Consider the following 24,776-nt stretch of genomic DNA (forward strand, 5'->3'; position numbering starts at 1 on the left):
TGACGAAATTCATGGCTATTCCCAACTTTTTCATGGTAAATGAAATTCATCCTGCCCTGCATGGATTACTGACAATAATATATTGTTTGATTTACCTAAAAGTACATGAACTTTAAGTGAAATTTTGGATTATTCGTAATTTTTGATAAATCGCACCCCCTCTCCCCATCATTAGACCGGATAATCGGGAGTTTGCGGACGTCCGTAAATTGTCATAAAAGGTCGTAGTCCTTCGTCGTCAAGTGAACTCGAAATCAAGTCATCTTGACTAATGGTGCACTCAGACAAATACTATATGTATTGCATCCCACAAAATAAAACGTCCATATTCCGGCCACATATATTCCATTCTTGAGATTCTTTCCTTGGGATTATTTGCGCTTCACTTTGCATTCATTAAAATGGATAATTAAGAGTTTACTGCAAAGAAAATATCACGCCACCCTTCCTACACATCTTGATAAACACACTTCCTCAAAACGTGATAATCTTTACAAATTATTTCATTACAATTGGCTAAATAACAATCTAATCATTCTATCTGTCGCCCTCAAAATGAGTGAACGTGGAATGAACCCAAAAACAATCACCAATCTACAAAGAGTTTACTGCAAATAAAGGATCATATCGTTGGTGGTCACCTTTCCAAGACATATTCATAAACATAATTCCTTACACGCACATATCTTGGTGATTCGTTGATTACAAGTGTGTAAGAAACAATCCGCCCAGACCTGATCACATGGTTCCAGTTCAGCTCCTGAACGAAACGTTGGCTTTGGCAAAAATTACTGAGACAAAATATGATCTTTGGCTTTCCTGGTGACCGAAATTTGTCAAATACATAATAAATGCTGGGTCATCCACCTGAATAGATTGCAGAGATTGGTAGAGGCTATGGGGTGAAAAAAAAAATTAATTAACACTCTCAACACAACAAACACCCTAAATGATACCGTGGCCTTATTACCCACACATTACAAATAAAAATACAATCCTTCTTTACTCTGTAATTACTTATACAGGGTGTCCCATCTATCTTGACCACCCGAAATAACTTCTTGTCCAGATGCAAATTCAAAAATGTGTCAAGCAAATGTTCCATATCCGTCAGGGGGACATTAATCAGCACGATTGCCTGCCTTGTAGCTTTGTTATTTACAAAGATATGCGTAGCGGAATGCCTCTTTTAAGGGGCACCCTATATTTTTTTATTTGGCAATTCATTCCCTCTTGTAAAGACGTATCCAAAAATGTAGCACAGTGGACCATTCACATAAACAGAACGTTATGAAAACATAAGAAAATCGTCTCCTTACTGGAGTTAGCAGTAAACAAATGACAAGCATGTCAGAACGTAACACAAAAGTCACGTTGAGCCTGGGACCACAACCGCGTCCACGTCTAGGGTGCCATTTTAAAAAGACATACCACTGTTCATATCTTTGTAAATAACAAAGCTACAAGGAAGGCAATCATGCTGATTAATGTCCCCCTGACGGCTAATGAACATTTTCTTGACAAATGTTTGAATTTGCATCCGGACAAAATGTTATTTCCGGTGGTCAAGATAAATGGGTCACCCTGGATATCGCTCCCACACTTTTGAGTCACGCTTTCAAAGTCTCACTTAAAAAATTCAAACAGACCTATGAAACACACTCAACTAGGGGCGCAGCTAAGAATTAAGGCTAGGAGGGGGGTTTAGGTGCAACTATTACTGGGGTGGGTGGGTGGGGGTATGAAATATGCGCCAGGATAAGCGGAAGGTGCGGGGGCAATCCCCCCCAGAAATTTTTTACAATAAATGGTTCTAAACGGAGAGTTTTACTGCTTTGCCAAGGCCTTTTTATTGATCCTTACACTATTCCCATAAAAATTAAAATTAAGTAATTTGGATTAAACTTAAAAATTACTCTGGGCTCTAAGGGGGGGGGGTTACCACCCCATAAAAAACCTCCCTCACTTCGCCACCCACCACTCTCAACCACACACATTTTTTTGGTATCAATTTTAAAAATAGATCGCATATTGATTACAAATCCTGTACATTTTCCTGACACGGCATATTTTATTATTCTGAAAATACTTAAGTTCATATTGACATGAGAAAATTGTGATTGCAACAGCAGATACCGCACTAGCGTACTTTCCTGGACATGAAAATCACTCTTTTCTTCAACGGGCAAACTTGTCGCAAAATTAGTTAGCATCCTATGAGCCGAAGATATAACTTCATCCTTAAGCAACAAAGCTAGCTTGCCTAGAATTTTGTTGTACAGCCAATATATATAGAATAATTAGCAGCTCTTGGCTCGAATCCAGCTCCGACAAGAATTACAAGGATAATCGGGCCGATAAATTGGCCGCCGGCAGTTTTCACTCAACCAGCAAGAGCTCATATATATCAGCCCGGTGGCAGTGAAAGGGTTAAGCATTCATTCAGTAGCCTTCAGAATGGGTGACAAGTCGATGCCTGAAATGCCGGAGCCGCTAGAACATCTTGTCGCAAACTTGTCGCAAAATTAGTTAGCATCCAATGAGCCTAAGATATAACTTCATCCTTTAGCAACAAAGCTAGCTTGCCTAGAATTTTGTTGCACAGCCAATATATATAGAATAATTATCAGCTCTTGGCTCGAATCGAGCTCTGACAAGAATTACAAGGATAATCGGGCCGATATTCGGGCCGATAAATTGGCCGCCGGCAGTTTTCACTCAACCAGCGAGAGCTCATATATATCAGCCCGGTGGCAGTGAAAGGGTTAAGCATTCATTCAGTAGCCTTCAGAATGGGTGACAAGTCGATGCCTGAAATGCCGGAGCCGCTGGAACATCTTGTCGCAAAATTAGTTAGCATCCAATGAGCCGAAGATATAACTTCATCCTTTAGCAACAAAGCTCTTACCCACGTGCGGAAGAGAAGAGAAACATTCACAAGAAGGTGTGAGCATTGCTGGCCACCCCCACGCCTTTGTTGAGTCTGTCCCTCTGCAACTGCTTCTGCCTCTCGTACACTTCTGGCATGTGCACCTTCGCAAAGTGATTCACATACTCAGAGTGCACCGCGAATTGGAGGTTACACATCCGGCATTTGGTGGTCTTGGCCTCCGCTCCTCCCCTCTTCGCCTCGCCACCAGCGTTCGTGGCTTTCAGTTCGCCTCCATTCAATACAGTCCCCCTCACTTCTGACACCTCCGAGTGGCTCCGTACCACGTGAGCCTGCATTTCCACAACGGACGGGAAACTCAGAGCACACGTGGAGCACCTGACCACTTGATTTTCCGAGACTTTCGAAGCTTCAGGCTTTGAAGTGGACGGTTCACTTTCACGATTTTTTACAGTTTGTTCATCCGCAGAGAGCGTTTCGCCACCAGTGTTCCTTGCGGCGGAGCTGCGGGATCCATCCGTTACCTGTCGCTGCCAGCCCAACGAACCATCAGCAGGAGAGATTTTTGCTCCTCCATCCTCCGTCAAACCAGAACCCTCACCGCGAACACTTCCCAGGGCGTTCGACTGAGATGTTGGGCTGATCTTCACTTTTTCGTCTTTGGCCGCCGAGTCAATGAAGATGCCACGGGGTGACTTGTACACCTTGGTGCTGGCTGCTGGTTGCTTCGCATCGTTGACGGACGGCCATCCTCCCTCCTGTCTCGACCTCGTCCTCTTCAAGCGGAGGCCCCTCACGCTATGAAACACCTTCTTGTGTTCCTTCAACGCACTCTTGTAACGGAACTCCTCGGGGCAATACCGACACTTGAAATTGCCGGGTTCCGGAATGGGAACCAGTTTCCGCTTCTCTTCCTGCTTAACACTGATGTGAGTGGATTCCACAGACTCCAGCTTCGGCATCGACCCCTGGGCTTTCTTGGGGTGCGACAGCGTTCTGCAGATCAGATCTGCATGATTCTTCTCCATGTGCTCTTCGAGAATGATCGTAGACCTGGCCACGAACAAACACCACCTGCATTTAAATTCTAGACACGCGGCAGAATTGCTCGACAGGGATGTGCTTCCTTGCGTCTGACGTCCCGATAACTCTTGCGTACCCACCTTGTTCTTGTGCACTTTGAGCTCCGCCGCAGAAGGGGCAGTAAGCTCACCCAAACATTTGCTCTGCTTGAACTGTTCCGGGTGCTGTACTCTGATGTGAATTTCGAGGGTGGACAAAGTGGGGCACACGTTCTCGCACCAAGCGCATTTATAGTCGTAGCTCAGAGGAGTCGGACGGCTCCCCGTGGGCGACGTGTCCGTCGATCCCACCTGCTGCGAGGATATGAGCACCAGCAACTCCTCCCGATGCTCCTCGTTCATGTGCTGCGTGAGGTCCATGAACCTGTGAGCGATCTTCCCACACCAAACACACTTCACCAACATGTTCTCGCAAGCCTCCTCGTCTCCTCCGCTGATCGAGATGCTCTGGACAATCGCTGGCTGGCACGCACCACTCCCCACCACCTCCACCCTCCCCCCGCCCTTCGACACATTCACCACGATCTGCTGAGGTTTCCCTTCACCCACAGTCCCTTTAGCACCCAATGGCGCCATCGTGAACTCGGCCACCACGTCCTGATGGTTGTAGTGAATATGATGGATGAGCGCCGTGACCCCAAGTGGCATATCGCTGCACCACAGACACTTGAACACCGCCTCTTCTTGCCTTGAGTCCCAATTGAGTTTAGCGACGGTTGAGGAGGCCGTGCAATCAGACCTACACCCAATGGGAACTGTCTCCTTCTGGGCTGCCTGTGGTATTGTATTGTTCCCTGCAATCGTGCCATTGGGATTGATAACAACTGAACAAGATGGTCCATGGACGTCCTGCAGATTCCTGACGGCTGCACCATCTAAACTGGGCCTAACTGAGCCTGAATTATTCTGCCCTTCCAGCATTATCATATTGTTCCTCGCGGATGTACCGTCGGAACTTTTAACAACCGAGCAAGGTTGTCTCTGGCATTCCTGTGGTTTTCTGACAGGTGCTCCATCAGAGCTGTTACGAACAGAATCTGGATATTTCTGCCCTTGCCGTTGTATGTTGGTGGTTTCATTATCCAAACTGATATCCACAAATCCGGGGCCTTTCCGTGGATTCATGGTGGGGCCGATGACTGTGCCTTCACAACTGTGACCAATACTGCCAGGAATATTCCGAACCAGCCTCGGGATGCTCTTCAAAGACTCCTGATTGGACGGCCTCACTCCCTCCACTCTGCCAACACTCTCGGAACTTCCAGCAACGGGATGGTATCCCGTGAGATGGGTTTCTTTGAAGACGGGTGCGTTAGGGATCCCCCTACCCCGGTTGCTCAAAGGGGAGCTATCACTTTGGTAGTTGTGCGCGGATTCAAGCAGCGAACCAACCCCGTTTTCACCCAATGACCTCATCCCTTCCGAGGGCACAGCTGTGCCGTTAGAGGTGACAGCCTCTTCGCTAGGGCCCACAACTTGCGGCATGACTGCAGATGGATCACGTACATTACCACCGCCAGAAACACCTTCAATAGCCACATTCTGTAAAGCGGTACTGTATCTCCCTGTGCCATTGTGGACCAAAGTGCTGGAATCTGACCCGCTTCTCCCCATCGACTTTGTCTGGTCAACAATTGGGCGTATTACCGCTACGTTTTTCGCTGGGGTCCTGCTTGCAGGTTTGGCTGTGGTGAAAATGGGGCACTCCACCACGGCTATGCCTGTTGGGTTCCCCTGAGCGCTCTGCAATAAATTATGCAAGGTAATATCGCTGTGCGGGGTCGCTATTTGAACTAAATCCCTGACGGAACCCCCAGGCTTCGGGTATTGTTGTCGGTGGTCATTCTTTTCAACGTCAGACAAGGAATGGATCTTCCCTTGACTGCCATCTGTTGATACTTTTGCTCCAGGAGTCACTGCACTTGGTAGCCTTGAAAGATTTGAGCTTGTGCTGGGAACCACAGTCGAACGTTCTACGGTGTTCAATGCATGGCAAACCTGAGTGTTCACACATCCAACGCTCCTCAAAGATTCAGATGGTACGTTCACCGTTTCCGAAGGTTTAGTGCTTAATGAAGTTTTCTCTTCTGAGCTACCATTAGTTGGAACAAATCTATTCAAAACTGCAACACCTCCAGTCACTTCAACACCATTGGCCCTTGCATTGAAATCATCGCTAAGCAAGTGTCTCGAAGCAGTTTCCCTCGTCATCAGCGCAGAGGCAACTCCCAAATCTGAACTGGCGCCACTCTGGGAACCTTGCCTGCCCGTTCTCTCGATAACACTCTTGGTCCTCAATGGTGACGTTGACGTCCACCCAAAAATTGCACCTACAACATCTTTGTAGAGGCTATTCGACGATTTATCGACTTCAGGACCGCCATCGGACCTTATCGCAACAGTATCCACATCAACGCGATTGTTTGCCTCAATTGGACGGCCTCTGCTAATGACGGTAGACGGTGATTGCGATGGCGGAACAGCTAGAGGGACGTTGGCCACATCGTTCGACATTTCAGCCCCCGTGTCTCCACTGAGGTCATCGACCACCGCAGGAGAAGTGTCGACTCGAGAGACCTCCGGGAGGTTTACGGAGGTTTTAACAATCGTGCCACCTGCTGCTTGATTGCGCAGCCTGCTGACAGCCACGGATGCTGACCCTCCGTGGTCCTTGTATCCATCCAACCGCATGCCGTGGCTTGGGACCGCTTCCTGAGAACTTCTACCAGGATTCACAGGCACGGAGGCGTTCACGGTACCCGCCGTGCCGCCACCGGTTTGGGAAACAAAGCACAATTTTTGTGTGGGGGCTCTCCCTGGGTTGACCATGACGATGTAACCTCCGGAAGAGGACTTCTGCAGTCGAGTGATGAGGTTACCCACGTCCACACCAGGTGATGCCGAGGTCAGAAGTACGTTCCCGCTGTCCGAGGCATTTCCGCCCTGCCTCGGCGACGGAGGCGACACATGGCCGTCACTCCCTCGATCGGCCTTACGGCGCTTGTGTCGGCTCTTTTGCCGCTCCCGGGCCAAGACGCTGGGACGTTTCCTAGAGGACAGCGAGAAGTCGTCGTCGTAGTCGTCGTAGTCGTCCTCATCCGAGTTGCTCTCACCTGACCCCCAGTCCGACCCCCAGAAATTTCTCGGCGTCCACTCCTCCCCATCGGACTCGTATCTGCCGGCAACTGAGGGCTTGCTCTGAGAAGAAATAATGTTAAAATAATATTAATGATAATAATAATAATAACATTAATAACAACGAGTCTACGGAAAGAGAGAAAACACAAAAATATCAGAATTTGGCCGGTGAAATAAAAAATATTTGGAAGTTGAAAGACGTCAACATACACCCACTGATAATCTCTGCGGAGGGAGTCTTGTCTAAAAGATTCAAAAAAGAAGTCGAAGACCTGGAGATTAAAAAACAACTGATTAACCTCGGGCAAAAAGCTGTTTTACTACAGACCTGCCAGATTGTGAGAAGATTCCTGGGTCGGGCATGATCGGGCAGTGTAGGATAGGGTGAATTCTCTTCCGTAGCATCCGAGCCTAGACCTAAATTGACCTTGAAATAGGTGAATATTTCCAGCTGGTTTTAATCAGCTGAGAAAGTTCATAAACTCAATCTTAATATATTATTAATAATATCTTTTAGCACAGAAAAATATTAAAGAAGGTACATAAAATATTTCCATGAAAATAGTGACAAAATTTTTTTTTAAATATTCCAATGTCCATAAATAGAAAATGTAAAAAGAAATCTCGTAAGAGAAAAAACACTCATTGGAACAATTAAAAGAAAAAGAAATTTCAATCACATGGTTCTGCTAAGCAATTACTTATCAGCAGGTTCCCGATTTTTACACTAATGGATATGCTTACAATTACAAAAATTTATGCACAAAAATTACTAAAAATCAATTCAAAAAAAGTAAGATTGAAACAGAAGGTAATAGTATTAAAAATATCTAATTGTATCAGCACTGTCATAAGAGATAAAATGAATCATTCACATATTTGCTGACAACTTTTTACGCACAAGTTAGTTCCACAATTGAAACATTTTTGCAGAGAAAAAGCTAGCATTAAAAAACACAAGGAGTAAAAAAAAACGACACAAATTGTGATACATGCGATGATGGTTGGCGTAACATGGTGAAACCTATTCATGATGCACAAAGGTTAAGAAAAGACTTTGCTGTTTCACAAAATAAAATATATTTGCGGTTAAGAAAATACTTTATATTACCGTATATCTCCGAATATAGTCCCCCCCCTCCAATTTTGAGACCTCAGTTTTGGGAAAAATTTTAAAATGTAAAGGAAGGCAATTTTTCTGTGGTTAGCAAGTTAAGATTCTAGATTCGATAAAAACTATTATTTTCTGTGAAGATTAAGAACAAATCTGTTCACATATTTTCCATCACAACAAAATAACTATACCTAAAACATGTTGTGACCCATTGCATGTATCAGTAATTTATAGTTCCTTAACCAGATGTAATGAAGAAATGAGAAATTTTTTTAAGTATCCAAGGCTATTGTATTTTTTAAACCTTCACAAATTATTAATATTTTTGATTTCCAAATGACTACAGACAATTTCAATATATAAGCTTTAACTTAAAGCCCATAAACAGTATTGCATTTGGCCCTGAAACTTCCTTAGATCCAGTGTAACACACCCATCAAGTCATCACAAATCCAAGTGACCTGAAGAATTTAGGAAATCTAAATAAAATTGTGTTAAATAAATTATAAATATTATAAAAATATTGCTATCAAATGCCTGCTAAGCAAAACAACTAAACTACAGGACTTACAAATATCAAAGTAATAAAATTAAGAAATAAACTTTTTCCAACAAACATTAAAACTGAAAAAAAATTATATCAATTTTCAATTCCTCGTCGCGAATCATTGCATAAGTTACACTAAGAGCTTCTGCTCTGCATTTGCGCACAAATTCGACGATATTTTCCTCTAATTCTTTGAATCTGCCGCATCGAGACCCCCGAAATAACTTCCGCGATGTATTAGCGCTTTGCTAGCGCTGTAAATACTATGATTTACAGCGTATTCTGCAACGGCTATTTTTAAATTGGCATAGAAAATCCGTCTTTGAAGGCCTCTAATCTGCGGCAGGATTGATCATCTTTCTACTTGATCCATCACCTCACTGTTGAACGTAAAATTATTTTTAATAAAGAAAATATCGAGGAAATAATTGCGAAACGTTATGCGACGTAATTTATCAATCCTATTTACCCTGACGAATTGAAGATATTCCTCAATAAATTGATTACACTTTCGATGCTGAGTCGCTGTATTTCGATCAAATGCAGTAATGCCGGCGCTTCTGGTTTAAAGTCGTCGATTATTGCACCTTTTCAGAAACAAATGCATCACCTATTGCGCATTCTTGTTCTGTGAAGGCGGTAAAGGCAGTGGTTGTAAACACGAACCGCACGGACGTATAGTAGCTACGGACGCAATGAAATGCTAAATCGTCACGAAAGGTTCACTTTATCTGTTTATTTTTCGCAATTATTTAAATCGTGTAGTTATTAAATGAGCGACGGGTACATATACTATTGATTCAATTCTAGTGTTCGATTAATGTAATGATAGTGCGTGTTTAGTTTTCATTTTAATTATTTACTGTTTTGCGTCATTAAGTGATCAGTGTCGATTGAATTATTCTAACAATACTTTTCCAAGAAAAATTAGCGGCTACCCGATGGATTCCGTAAAAACGCATATTCGATATGCTATTTGAATCGGAATAATCATATCTGTACAACATTTGTGGTAAAAATTGTCTTAATTTCCGGTAAAACGTGGCAGTATTTACTAATATCTCCGATTATAATCCTTATAAATATACTCAAATAGAAAGACTACGAGAACATTAGCCATTATGCCGTTATTTATTACTTTATGGTCACCTTTAGTATGCTAAATTGGATTACACTCGATTATAGTCCCCCCCCCTTACTTTTCCGCGGCCATTTTTGGAAAAAAGGGGGGACTATATTCGGAGATATACGGTATATATTTCATATAATATAAAGTCTTTTCTTAAGTCTTTTCTATAGAAATATATTTTATTTTGTGAAACAGCGAAGTCTTTTCTTAACCTTTGTGAATCATGACACAAATTGTGATAGTTTTGAATGAATCAACGAGATGTTTCTCTATTCAAAAGGTAATTTTTAGTTTTGATAGCACCAAGAGGGTTAAGTGATCTTGTAAGTTTCCCGAATACATCCTCACCCTTGCTTGTGAGTAAATAAGATTACATATTAGGCTTCAATTTCTTGCCTCCAAATTAGTAATTGCACCCTAGAAACAAACTGGTCCCTATAGGAAAGAATGTCATTCTAAATACCGAAAACCTCACATATGAAACTTCCTCACTTATGAAACTTTTTTTAGTTTTCCGCTGAAAGTTTCATAAGTGAGTTTCTACTGTACAAGGTGCCTATTTTCCGGTCCCGCAGACTTTGTATAATGGAGAGTTTACTGTACGTACCAGCCCTAGTCTAACGGCCAAAATCTGATCAATAATATTAAGGGATCTTAACCCTTAAACAGCGGAGTTTTTTTTTCGGAGTTTAATTTTGTTTTTCCGTTATAAACTGCTTAATTACTGCCCAAGCATTCAGATAAACACTTAGTTTTTAAATTCTGTTGATTTGTTCTTGTTAGAGGGGGTGTGCCCATATGGGTACGCTAGCCGTTCCGGCCACCGGTCTGCATTCTGCAGAAGAATCGCTCGAACCATCTAAAATAGCCCTATCATTCTTCATACTAGATAGTTGAGTAAAGTATAATGCAAGTACGATGAATAAAAGAGTTGAATAGTAAAAAATGTATTTTTTGTACTAAAAATTAATGGAAATATTACAAAAAAATATTGATGCCTATAAAATCAAGTCACATAAGAAACAAATGAAAGATTGACAAAAACTTAGCGTTTTACATCGAAATTATTTGATAATAGACCCAATAACAACGTTTGTAGCGAAGGACACCACCAAAAAAAGGCACCCCCTTGCTTGCAAAAGAAACCGAAGTTGACAACATTCATTACAAGGATAAGAATAAAATGTTAGCCGAGAATCAAAAATAAAAAGGAAAAAAATCGCATTTGCTGAAGACACTTTGCCATTTTTTCTCTTTTGCCTCCTCGATCAGAGTGAGCAAGAATACCTATCCTGCCACAGGCAATTGTTGGTATAAATGCTGGCCGTAAGCACACGAACCGAATAAAGTGATATGTACATTGTAATAATTTTAGGCGAAAACAGCATGCTCTATAATGTTTGGGTTAGAATTTATACGAAATTCTATAGACCACTGCAGCTGTGCCCATATGGGCACGCTAGCCGTTCATGGGTTAAGTTTCGTGAATGTATCCTCACCCTTTTGTGCGCTCCATTCCCTCTGCCGCCATCGGCCTCTCCCGTCCATGCGCCAGCAACTGGCTCCCTCGCCACGACTTCCACTCTATCCTCTCCACACCCTCCCGTCGCTGGCCCCTCCTCCACTGTCGAAACCACTCCTGGGGCTTCGTCGTCCTTGCCAACAGCTGGGGAAACCACGTCATCAGCCACCGACTCACACTCAGCCAATTCCTGAAAACAATAAAAAAATGCAAATGTAAGCGGAGCGACTTATGTTCGCGGAGACGTGAGACCGGATGGAAATGGTATTCTGATCCCATGCGTAGGCACTCATGAGATGTGCCTGCGTGGGAAGCGATGCTGCCGTCAGCACCTTCGAGGAAGCGGGTGGCCACGTGGGGAAGAGGACGGCGGATGACGCGGTAGGCAGCGGGCAGTCGGCGAAAGGTGTTGACGCGTACAAGGTCGCAGGCCATGTGTGCGACACAAGGTGTATGTTATTGCTAATAAATACCTTCACTGAATGACTTGATTCCAATAATTCCTCTGGAGTGCCAACCCAACAAAAACCGCGTGCTTACACAAAGAAAGGATTACAGTAAAACCTCTCTACATCATATTCTTACAATTTGGCCTTGTTTAACGTTTTCATTGGCTATTTTACAAACTATCTTATTCATTTTAAGTGACTGTTGAATTAAGAGAGACCGCATCGTTTTCTCTTCAATCATGGTAAAATTCATGCAATAAGACTCGCTTCCTGCAATTATTAAATAATTAATACATGTTCACTAATGCATGCATGTTTGTTTAAACGCATAAATACAATGCTTTAACCACTCATCTTGGTATGCCGTATATATTCGTCATGATAGGTATAACCCTCAGTGGGTATGCCGTATATATACGCCACGCCGATTTAATGTTCATTTGCATTGGGTCAGTTGTGGTATTCCATTACTCACCTACTGCAAATCGTAGATGGCTCTATTGAGGTCACTTTCTGCCCAGTAGATGATACATCAGGCCTTTTTTTATGTACTTATGCGTCTCGTAGCATAGCTCTGTCGCTGCAGTGCGGGTTGCATTCTAATGGCCCCTTAACGTATTTTTATACCATTATTTTCTCCGATTTTCATGCAAATGTGTCTATTATTTTCACTCTCCTGCATGTATTTTATTGAAAGCTTTGCTATTTGTAAACGCTCCGTGCTGCTACAGTCATAATTACCGATCCCATTCTCTTCACGCAACTTCGGTCGATATGATCGAAGAAGTAACTTTTTTCGCCTCTTGTAGCACACCGTATATCAGGATAAACTACAAAGTGGTGTGAATACGATTAGCTTGCAAGTGCAACCATCTGAGAATGAAGTTTTCAAACTGAGAGACTATGTATTGTAATCCAGCCTTCTCTCTAGATTAGCCTCCTGTGCGTCGGTCATAATGACTGAAGCGGCGCCGCAGTGGGTAAATTGGTCGAAAATACGGCGGCAAGGAGCGTGTTAGAAATCTTTTACTTTTGTACAAATGCAGCTTCTTTCCTTGGTAAGTAAATTGTTTGCTATCTCGACGGCATAAGCCACAATAAAGACTCATTTTATTTCCTGCTCTTCTCTACTTGACAGTGTGTTTTTTTTAAGGCTTTATTGTTTCTTTACCCTTGTACTCCTTCGCAGTCTGCTCGATTATTCTATGTGAGCGGAGTAACTGATTTTGGTATTTTTAGCTACCTAAGTTGTCCTCAGTTTTCCTTTGAGCTTAGGAGTGGAAAGTTTTTCGCAGTTTTGGGGATTTCTAGTGTGAATAATTAGTGAGTTTTTCTATAAATGTTTTGATGTGCTCTCGCTTTTGGAGTATGAATAATTTCCATAAGGTTTGCTCACATTTTCTAATATGACTTCATCTAGTAAAAGAAAACGATCTGAACCAAGTGCAGAAGAAATTATAAACATTTTAGTAGAGATCGAAGATGAAAGTGCCTCTGAGTATTTGGATGACGATTACGTAAACACTGATGTAAGTGATAGCGAGAGTGATGAAGACCAATCAACCTGGGTATCCTTACGTTTGGAGTGAACGAGAGGTAGTGCGAGAGAAGTTCAGTTTCTCAGGTAAATCTGAATTTAATGTGGATGTTGAGGTTGAGGATGACATCCTAAAATGCTTTGAATTATTTGTGGATGAGAATCTGTGCTTTATAATAATGGAGCAGACAAATATTTATGCTCAGCAATTCCTTGCGGCAAATATTAACCTGAAGCCGCGATCTAGGGCACGGAGTTGGGTTGAAACAACTGTGAATGAAATAAGAGTGTTGATAGGAGTTTTTATTCTACAGGGTATTGTACTGAAACCCGATTATGCGATGTATTTTACTAAAAGAGAAAGCATCGAAACTCCTTTTTTCTAAAGTTTTTAGTGAAAAACGGTTCCTTCTTATAAAATGTTTACATTTTGTGGACAACAAAACCTTCAATGCTGATGTCAGCAATAGAAAAATGTTTAAAATTGAACCAGTGCTACAGTACTTGTATAATAAATTTTCATCAATTTACTCGCCCAATCAGGCTATTGTTGTTGATGAATCTCTTCTGATGTGGAAGGGTAGACTCTATTGGAAGCAGTACATTCCATCAAAGCGGAGTGAATTTGGTATAAATTTTTTTGTGCTTTGTGAAAGTGAGTCAGGCTACGCATGAAATTTTTTTATTTATGCGGGAAAGGACACAATGTATTCCGACAAATATGAAGGAGAAAATATCACCGCCAGGATCGTACTTGATTTGTCCGATGATCTTCTAGGTAAGGGGTATATTATGTATTTAGACAATTGGTACACTAGCCCTATATTAGTGGACAAGTTATCCGAGAGTAAAACGGATGTGGTTGGGACGATGGTGTCAAATAGGAAGGAGTTTCCTCAATCCGTAAAATCTGCCAAATTGAAGAAAGGAGACATGGTGGCGGCATTTCGTGGGAAACAGATGGTGATGAAATGGAAAGACATGAAATGGAGAGACTTGATAATGGTGAGCATGTTTCATGAAACTGAAATGTCCGAAACTGAAAACTTGGGTAAAAAAGTGGTGAAACCAATTGCGGTACAAAACTATAGCAAAAATATGGGAGGCGTTGATAGAAGCGATGGACTCATGAATATGTACAAAGTTGCCAGAAATCGACCAAAGAAATACTATCAAAAAAAAATTCGGCACTTGTCGGACATGGCAATGTTGAATGTCTATGCGATTTACAAAAAGAATAAGGGAAAATTGAGTCGAAAAGATTTTCTAATCTCGCTTGCTGAAATACTAATCGCAAAGTATGGAGTAGATGCCCAAGCACCCCAGGGAAGGCCATCTAAATCACCTAAGCCTTCTCGCCTTACCGAGAGACATTTTCCAGACGCTGTTCCCCCAACAACCAAAAAGTGCCCCACAAAAAGATGTGTTGTGTGCTTCAAAGAGGAGAAAAGGAAGGAAACAAAATATTGGTGTCCAGATTGTTCTGTTGGCTTGTGCCCTGCTCCATGCTTCAGATTATAACATGTTCAAAATGATTTCAAAAAATATATATTCATTGAATTTTTTAATAAATGTTCTTTTGTAAGATCTGCACTATACAAATAGATACGGAGCTAATTTGAAGCAATGGTCATGATTTACCTCACCATTTATTTATAATTTCATTTTTCTTCGTTTATACATCAAACAATTTCATTTTTTGTAGCGTTTATTTGATGTTAATGTAAAGTGTGAAGTGTTTTTTGAGTAGAGATGAAGTATTGTAATCATTGAAAAATTTTTGCCATAAGAGAGGAAAGAGTAAAAAAAAATATGTGTGTAAGGTGTGATTGTCTACACTGCCCCTTGATATTAAAAATTTTCGAACATTATAATTTACTTGTTGACATTTTTCTAAACACTCTGCTACCACTAAGTTTACAAAAATTGTTAATATTCATTCTATGGGAATGTATTCATTACTTGTACGAATAATTCAGTTGTTCTCCTTTGTAACTTTTTAAACAATTAATGTTTATCATTAAAATTAATTTTTAATCGACAAATGTTCAACATTTCAAACGAATACTGAAAATATTAACTTTATAGTGAAAAAAATAATGAAACATTTGTGCATAATCTTCTTACTGCAAAAGTAGAACTTACGTTTCAGCGTAAAATTAAATACCCACTGCAGGTTGGACATGGGAAAATTAAACACCCAGATGAGTGGTTAAAAGACAGTATTAGTGCCTTTCATTCCCGAAGGATATGAAAAAATCGTGCCTATCACTGAAACCTCTCTGTAGTGAGCCTCCATACATCAAATTTCCCAAATTTTGGTTAATTTGGTGAATTCCCTCCATTACGATGTTAAGACGTTTTACTGTACATGACCAATACTCCAGGAATTATTTAATCATTAAAATTTCCAAGATTGAATACTACGCAGTGCTTCCACTGAAATTCCCCCACTGACCCATGTCCTTCGGGTAAATCATTAAGCCATGCCCGCACCATCCACAGCTGGACTCATGAACTACCATAGACTCTAGGGTGGTTTCCTATTATTCTTTTATTGCCTCATTTGAAAGATTATTACTCCTGGAGTATGTATTTCATGCATTTAGATTTTTAAATGACGATATCTATTTTTTGCGATGAAATAAAAAGTGAAAATTTTCAAGCGCGCGAAAACATTACGGCTAAGTATGAATGCTTACGAACTCCTTGTGACGTCGTTCTGGTTCCCACTGCCGCCAGTGAGGTGATCTTGGGGTGGGGCTTTTAGTGCTGATATGACGCAGGATGCTAGCAGGTAGCGCTTGGCTTAAATAAGGATTATTTTTACCTTATCAAACGAGGAAAACTTTCCGACATTAGCCAGTTTTAATAGGTGATTATTAAGACATGTTTCCCTGAGCTCTGTGCCTCATGCATGCATTGGTAATCTCAGACGATGTATAACTCCTATCTACTCGTATAGAAACTAGGTCCCCGTGAGGTCACGTGGAGTGGAATCGCATGGGCACCAATATGGCCTTTTTCAAATGAGGTTAAAATTGACCATTGCCATTCGTCTAAACTGGGATTTCTAAAACAAAATAATTTGTATATTATGAATACACTAATGGTGGGTAACGAATCGCAAGTTTCCTTCATCAAAGAAAATGAAATGCATTGATTGCAAGTATATAGGAGTTATACATCATCTGAGATTAGGAATGCATGCATGAGGCACAGAGCTCAGGGAAACATGTCTCAGTAATCAACTATTAAAATTGCCTAAGGTCCGATATTTCCTTCGTTTGATAGGGGATTAATAATCCTTATTAAAGCCATGCCCTACCTGCTAGCAGCCTGCGTCGTATCAGCGCTCAAGCCTCGCCCCAAGGTCACCTCACACACCGACAGTTGGAACCACAAATACGTCACGCGGACTTTTCCCAGCATTCCTACTTAGCCGTCGCATTTTCGCGCACTTGAAAATTTCCATTTTATGGCCGAGGAAAAAATGATTTTTTTTCAGCGTGACTTTCATCCTCGGGGAAATGATGCAGCAAAAAAAACACTCACCGTTATAAAATCCTCACGCTCACCTGTTGTTCATTGTCGACACAGAAAGTTTTATTCCTTTATTTCCGAGGAAAAAATGATTGTTTTCAGCGCGAATTTCATCCTTGGAAAAATAATGCAGCAAACATAACACTCACCGTTTAGGGCATTTAAAATTCCCTAGCTCACCTGTTGTTCATTGTCTGAGCTCGAGACAGAAAGATCCCGTTCCCTGCTGCCGTTGCCCTTCCAGAACTCCACAACGGCTTCGTCCAGGCGCTGCAGAACCACCCACGGCCCCTTCCTCCCCAGATCCACCACTGATGCTCTCCTCGACCCAACGGACACACCTTCACAATCACTCTGCCACCCTGGAACATTAATAATGGAGATGGGTCGAATAGCACATTTCTCAAACTCAAACATCGAATTCAAATATTAAATCATTGCTCGAATATTCGAATACCTCAAATACTAGAATTGCACAAAGCCTATTAAACGTACCTTTCTTCTTCTATTGCACTTGATGAATGTATAAATAAAAAGTTGCACAGTGGAACCTCGATCAATCGTTTTTGAAGGGAATGGAAAAAAAAGATGAATGCGGGAATATTTCACTAGGTTGCTATGCAGCAGGAATCCCAAGATTTTGGGGAGAACCTTTTAAGGACTCAAACAGGAATTTAGCTGATTATTGGAATATTTTAATTTTATGGAAACAATTTAGGCTTATAGTTGATTCAACTAACATCTCTTTCAAACATCCTAAGGGGACACACCACCTCGCTAAAAAATGATTGCATGCCATCTCGGCAATTACACTGCTATGATGGATTTCTGTCTGATGTATACATTCTTATTTACCAAACGCTTTAAGAATAGGTTAGTTTCCTTATTCTAAGAAAACGAAAGGCATTGATTGAGATTCGTTACACACCATTAGTGTATTCATAATGTACAAATTACAGTAAAACCTCTATGTAGTGAACCTCTTTGCATCATAAACCTCCGTACTTCACACCACCCCTACGGTCCCGTCTGATTTACATGTAAATTTATTGGCAAACCTCTTTGTAGTGAACCTCTTCATATCGTAAAACCTCCACTTATCATACCAAGAAGACACCCCCGAGATCGCCTAACTACCTCCACAAATTTTAGCGAGACAACAAGAGACCATTAATGCAGCCGCGATAACCTATATCGAATGACATTTTCAGCAATAAAGAGGTTTTACTGTATTTGGTTTTAGAAATACCGGTTTAGACAAATGGCAATGGTCAATTTTATCCTCATTAGAAAAAGGCCAGATTAGCACCCATGCACAGAGCTCAGGGAAACATGTCTTGATAATCACCTATTAAAGCTGCTGATGGTCGGAGAGTCCCCTTTGTTTGATAGTGTATTAATAATCCTTATTTAAAACATTGCGTACGCATGGTAAGAATTCTCGTCATTTTTTTCCCTAACGTTCCGGATGGATGACGTAGATTCTCGTCATTTAGGCGCGTCAACCTAAACAATTTGAAAGCGTACAACACGTATTCGTTAGTACATTTTCAGTTGTTGTTCGTTATCCATAATGAACAACCATCTAACCCCGCTATGTATCCGCCACTGACTCCTGCACTATGTCCCAATGTTCCCGGCTGTGTTTTCTCACGAAATCTCTAAATAAGGTGGTTTCCTATCTTTTTTTTGCCTAAATCGAAAGATTATTACTCCTGGAGTATTTCATTCCTTTAGATTTATTAATGAGGATATCTATTTTTCACGACTAAATGAAAAGTGATAATTATCAAGCGTGCAAAAACGCGATAGCCCATTAGAATGCTTGGAAAAGCCCGTGTGACATCATACTGGTTCCAACTGCCACCTTGCGAGGCCACATTGGTGCGAGGCTTTGAGCGCCACTAGAATGCAGGCAGCTAACAGGTAGCGCTTGGCTTTTATAAGGATTATTAATACCCTATCAAACGAAGGACCTTAGGCAATTTTAATAGGCGATTATTAAGAGATGTTTCCCTGAGCTCTGTGCCTCATGCATGCATTGTTAACCACAGACGATATAAAACTCCTATCTACTCGTATAGAAACTAGATCCCTGTGACGTCACGTGGAGTGGCATCGCATGGGCGCCAATCTGGCCTTTTTCAAATGAGGATAAAAATTGACCATTAACATTCGTCTAAACTAGAATTTCTAAAACCAAAAAATTTATGTATCATGAATGCACTAATGGTGAGTAACGAATCGCAATCAATGCCTTTCATTTTCTTTGAGGAAGGAAACTATCCCATTATAAATGTCGAGCAACTAATTTTATTCATATTGGATGATTTGAAATGGAATGACCCGTTTCCGACCTAACATCATCATTAGTTTTCGTTATTACTAGCATAATGACAATTTTTCTCCATCTTCTATACCAAAAAATATATATAATAAATATAAATAATAAAAATATACATAAAAAAGTTATTTTTACCGTTTCATGCAATATTGTTATTGTTGTCTCAGGTGGATGATTTAATCCTAGGAGTATCACATTGACTTCTTGACTGGAAAACTCTCTAGAGTTTTTTTTAATTAAACAGTTAAAAAATCATGTCTCAGATCATTATGTTCGGACTGCTTATTTTGTACTCGTTCAAAGCATAATTACCTACGGAATTGCACTCTGGGGTAACTGTAGTCGCATCATTGATATCCTACTATTGCAGAAGAAAGTAATTCGCATAATGATGAATGCTGATAAATTTGCTCACTGTAAGCCATTGTTCATCAAACTTAAAATACTGACAGTTGTTAACTTATATATTTACTCCATTTTATTACACACACAGAATAATTTACCTCATCTACTTCAGAGACAATATATTCACTGTCACAACACAACGAACAGAAACAAATTAAATTTACCGTACTACACGTTATCCACATCATTTAATAACTACAAGAGCATAGGGATAAGAATATACAGTAAGTTACCTTGTAGTATGGTAGACCTACCTGCTGTTAATTTCAAAAATAAATCAGTGGCTTGTTGCAAGACCGTTTTACTCCTTGCAGGAATTTTTTAAGTCAAAAATATAGTGATTGAATGCAATTTGTAAAAGAAATTGTATTTTGTATGATATTATTGTCTAAAATTTTATAAGGTTACAATGAATACTGTATTAATGTCATCAATGTGGTAATTGTATTTAATATTTGTATATGTATATGTTTGACGTTGTCTATTGCCTAAACTGGCTTAACGACAATAAAATTATTATTATTATTATTATTATTATTAATATTAATAATGATACTGACCTGTCTCGGTCGCATCCTCATCGCCATCCTCTCTGACGCTGGAGTCGTCCTCCGACCCCCTGGACGCCGAGTATCCAATCTGCAAGGACGACTCTGACTCGATCAGTCGCACGCCTCCCGGCAATGAATTCCCAGCGACGCCCATCGCAACTTGGCCACCGACAACGTCAACAGTCGTCCTCCCGGCGCAGCTAACATCTTTGCACTGTACACCCAACTCTGCCCCTCCTACGCCCGCGTTCATCACCACTGGTGCGCAGGAAACGCTTTCACCAAGGCCTACAGCATTTGCCGCGAGTCCTACGGGGCCTTCCGCGGTCCGTACATTGCGATTGCCAGATACTCCACTCCTCGCACCCAACGACACAACTCCACCCGTTCCTCCTTCACGCAGTTCAGCACCAGGCACCGATGAGCGATAATCGTGGCCACTGTCAATGGGAGAGGGTTCCAGAGCATCCTGCGCAGCCAAAATGCTGCCGATTCCAGGCACCGTTGGGGCCGGACCTGTCCCTCCCCCATTCAAGAGCGCTTCCGCACGCGGCACGAGAGTCGAAGCTACGCGTACCGCGACGCCCTCGTCTGCGGCATCGGCGAATGGGTCCTCTTCCAAATCCACGACCGTCCGCTCACCCTCCTCAGGAGTCTGCGATGGGACGGCAATGAAGTTCACCTCTCCGTCCATTCTCAGAGGGTCCACCGGATCAGGCTACAATTAGAGGCAAAGATTATCCGTGAATAAAAAACCGAGAATATCATCCTAAAAATATCTGTTGATTTCGGTTTGATATTTCATCATTAAATTGCATTCCGTCATGAAAAATACAGTTTTTTTCGTAAATTCCACTCGTCATAAATATTCTTTTTATCCCAAGATCAATAATTTCACCAATGAAAATGATTATTAGCATATTAAATATATTTTTAATGGTGAAAAGAGGGTCCGACGGCTAACGCTATAATAAGAGGCAAATATTATACGTTAATAAGAACTGAGAATATCATCCTAAAAATATCTGTCAATTTCCGTTTGATATTTCATCATTAAATTGCAATATCGTAATACAAAATACACTTTCGTCGTAAAATCGACTCGTGACAAATACCCTTTTTATCAAAAGAATAATAATTTCTCCAATTAAAATGATTATTAGCATATTAAATATATTTTTAATGTCCGACGGCTCAGGCTATAATTAAAGGCAAAGATTATCCCTGAATAAGATCTGAGAATATCATCCTAAAAATATCTGTCAATTTCCGTTTGATTTTTCGTCATAAAATTGCAATTTCGTCAAAAAAATACAGTTTCGTCGTAAAATCCACTCATGAAAAATCCCCTTTTTATCAAAAGAATAATAATTTCACCAATGAGAATGCTTATTAGCGTATGATATATATTTTTAATGGTGAAAAGAGGGTCCGATGGCTAACGCTATATAATAAGAGGCAAATATTATCCGTTAATAAGAACTGAGAATTTCATCTTTAAAAATATCTGTCGATTTCGGTTGGATTTTTCGTCATAAAATTGCAATCTCGTCACAAAAAATATAGTTTTTTCGTAAAATCCACTCGTCATAAATATTCCATTTATCCCAAGATCAATAATTTCACCAATGAAAATGGTTATTAGCATATTCAATATATTTTTAATGGTGAAAAAAGGGTCCGACGGCTAACACTATAATAAGAGGCAAAGATTATCCGTGATTAAGAACTGAGAATATCATCTTAAAAATATCTGTCGATTTTGGTTTGATTTTCATTGCCATAAAATTGCAATTTCGTCATAATAAATACAGTTTGGTCATAAAAAATCACTCGTCATAAATAACATTTTTATCAAAAGAATAATAATTTAACCAATGTGAATGCTTTTTAGCACATTAAATATATTTTTAATGGTGAAAAAAGGGTCCGACGGCTCACGCTATAATTAGAGGCAAAGATTATCCGTTAATAAGAACTGAGAATATCATCATAAAAATATCTGTCAACTTCAGTTTTATTTTTCGTCATAACATTGCAATTTCGTCGCAAAAAATACAGTTTCATCATAAAATTCATTCCTCACAATTATTCATTTTATCCCAAGAACAATAATTTCACCAACGAGAATGCTTATTAGCGTATTAAATATATTTTCAATGGTAAAAACCTTGATGAAAAACGGTCAGAGCAAATGCTAAAGGAATAAGTTATAAGCATTTGTTAGATGCACATTAACACTCTTTGCTGAGTAGGTATTTCAACCTCAAATGGACCAATGGCTCATGCCATAATGCAACTTTACATCATAGTGTGCAAGGTAGAGGAAATAGCAATTTCCACTCGTAATAACAATAAATAACTTTGGCCCATACTCTTAGTTGTCCCTTTATATCCATTCAGCTTATTATTTGGTAAAATGCAGCATGAAAATATGTTTTGTATGGCTGTACGTAAACCATATTGGTTTCTCAACAGCATACCAAGTGCCAAATGTGAATAATATTAATATATAAGCGCAGAAACAAGGTGATGCATACCACTACATTATACACATTATTCTTCAACAAATTTGGTTATTCACTTCTCTTGATGGGTATCATGTATTATTACCTTTCCGCTGTGTTTCTGTACATTTAAAAAAATAGTTTGTGTAAGTTCGTCTCGCTTTGTATGCATTACTATGTAGATTCTTTAATCAAAGTAATCAGCGGATGAAATTTGGCCGTCATGTTTTTGTAGGATGTAGGGCTGGTTGGGGTACCCTACATCAAGTAGGGCCCGTTTAGTTACAAAAACGGCCAAATGTAGGGCTTGATGTGGCGTATGTTGGGCGAGATTGGTATCTGTAAACAATAATGGTTTCTCAAAAACGTATCAAGTGCCAAATGTGAAAAATATTAATATACATTCATAGAAACAAGGTGATGTAAACCACTAAACTATACTTATCATACTTCAGTCAATTTTTTTATTTATTTCACTGGAAAATAGCAATTCCCAATTATAAAAGCAATAAATAACTTTGATGCTAAATGCCCGGTGACGTGAACTTCGTAATGACGAGAATTTACTGCACACGTCATCTCCCTCAAAAGACACACAGGGTTGGGGCATGGGTTGTTTACCGTTGGATCTGCACTGGATCGCCTGGCCGAGGGAGGGTTTTGGTCCATGAGCATCAGCGTCTCCGAGTACTTCTGCTCTTCAAAGTCCATTTCAATCTCGTCGCTTGCTGCAACCTCTTCCTGCTTCACCCTTACACCACAAGGCACCACCACAGGCAATGGGCAATGCGCAACTGAAACATCCAAAGAAACGCATTCAGATCACAGTGGAGGCACAAGGAGGGCAAACTGTTGACAGCGTGCAACAACAGCTGCTTGGCGAGTGTGCGCCTCAACTAACGCTATGGTTTGGTAAGATAGTTTTGATTAATAAAAGTTATTGCGTTAAAATTATTTGATAACTTGTATAATGTCACTCAGTTGGTATCTTTAATAATAAATAGGAAATATGAAATATGAGTGCTTCCTCTGTCTCACGCATTGACCAATCATGGATTTTTGCAATCGGCCAATGAAATTTCGTCTCCTCATTTCGAAAGTTTTGATCGTTATGAAAACATCTACTTACAATGGATCGGTAAGATGTAGTGCTCTCGGGATGTACGTTTTTGGGCGTTGTTTGTATGTAGTTGTTCATTCTATTTTAGTTTATTTCTCTCTACATCAAGTTTTTAAGCTTGCCTGTTGTGTGTGGAGTGGTTGACAACGTTACATTTTCGAAAAAGTGATCATCTAAAGTAGTCACCTACATTCAGCTCATTAATGCTTGCATGGTGATCTTGCTTTTGCTTACGAATTTGTGTTTTTCAACAGTCAATAATCTCATACTCAGTGCAGTGAAGTGGCCACTGGTGAAAGAATTTCATTTGTGGTGCTCCTATCCCACAATTTAATCCGCGAACTGAATAAAATACAAAGGTAGGCTGCGCGTTTCGTCAAAAACTGCTACGGGCGCACAGATAGTGTTACCTAGATGTTAAGCAAATTAGGTTGGGAGCCATTGGAGACTCGGAGGCTGCACGCTAGGCTTAGATTGCTCGAACAATTGAGAATGGATATCTTTAAGAGAGACGCAGAGAACATAATATTAGAGCCACACTTTATTTCCAGGTCCGATAGAAGCGACAAATTAAGAGAGATGTTTTGCTGAACGGATAGATATGGGAATTCGTTTTCCCCCGAACCATAAAGGACTTTAATAAACGCTAGTACCAACCTCGTCGTCACTTTTTTTTTAGCTGTAAACGGCTGGTGTCCTAACACCCCCTGCCACACGCCTTTTAGGCGGCTTGCGGGGTATTATGTAGATGTAGATGTAGTTGAATTTGTGATGACACTGAGGAATTATAGTTCGCTGTGTGTGTGGGTACGAGGACTTATGCGTACACGAGTGAGGCATGGAGAGATATTAGTAAGGCTTTCGCCATCCTGTGTATAGTGTATATTTATTTATTAAT

At 40.5% G+C, this 24,776-nt stretch overlaps 2 protein-coding genes across 2 annotated transcripts in view; both read right to left on the bottom strand.

The window, feature by feature from the left end:
- Positions 1-1,811: 1,811 nt before the first annotated feature.
- LOC124170105 lies at positions 1,812-23,658 on the bottom strand. The gene is made up of 2 exons (XM_046548785.1): positions 23,380-23,658; positions 1,812-7,170 (listed from the first exon to the last, which is right to left on the bottom strand). The coding sequence occupies exons 1-2, from the start codon at positions 23,467-23,469 to the stop codon at positions 2,935-2,937; spliced, it is 4,326 nt and encodes a 1,441-aa protein (XP_046404741.1). The 5' UTR covers positions 23,470-23,658; the 3' UTR covers positions 1,812-2,934.
- Positions 23,581-24,776, bottom strand: part of LOC124170033 — a 39,321-nt gene continuing 38,125 nt past the window's right edge. The window contains exon 9 of the mRNA XM_046548718.1: positions 23,581-23,660. Within this exon, the coding sequence (XP_046404674.1) occupies positions 23,581-23,660 (80 nt within the window). The remainder of the gene's footprint in view (positions 23,661-24,776) is intronic.

Source organism: Ischnura elegans, chromosome 13 (assembly GCF_921293095.1).
Source record: "Ischnura elegans chromosome 13, ioIscEleg1.1, whole genome shotgun sequence".
NCBI classification, from domain to species: domain Eukaryota; kingdom Metazoa; phylum Arthropoda; class Insecta; order Odonata; family Coenagrionidae; genus Ischnura; species Ischnura elegans.

What these genes read in the sequence shown, in the direction of transcription:
- LOC124170105 (XM_046548785.1), bottom strand. Translation starts at nt 23,469, where the DNA reads ATGGACTTTGAAGAGCAGAAGTACTCGGAGACGCTGATGCTCATGGAC. An exon ending in GATCCAGTGCAGATCCAACG is followed by an intron (nt 7,171 to 23,379) that starts GTAAACAACCCA and finishes ATTTCTTCTCAG; the next exon opens with AGCAAGCCCTCAGTTGCCGG.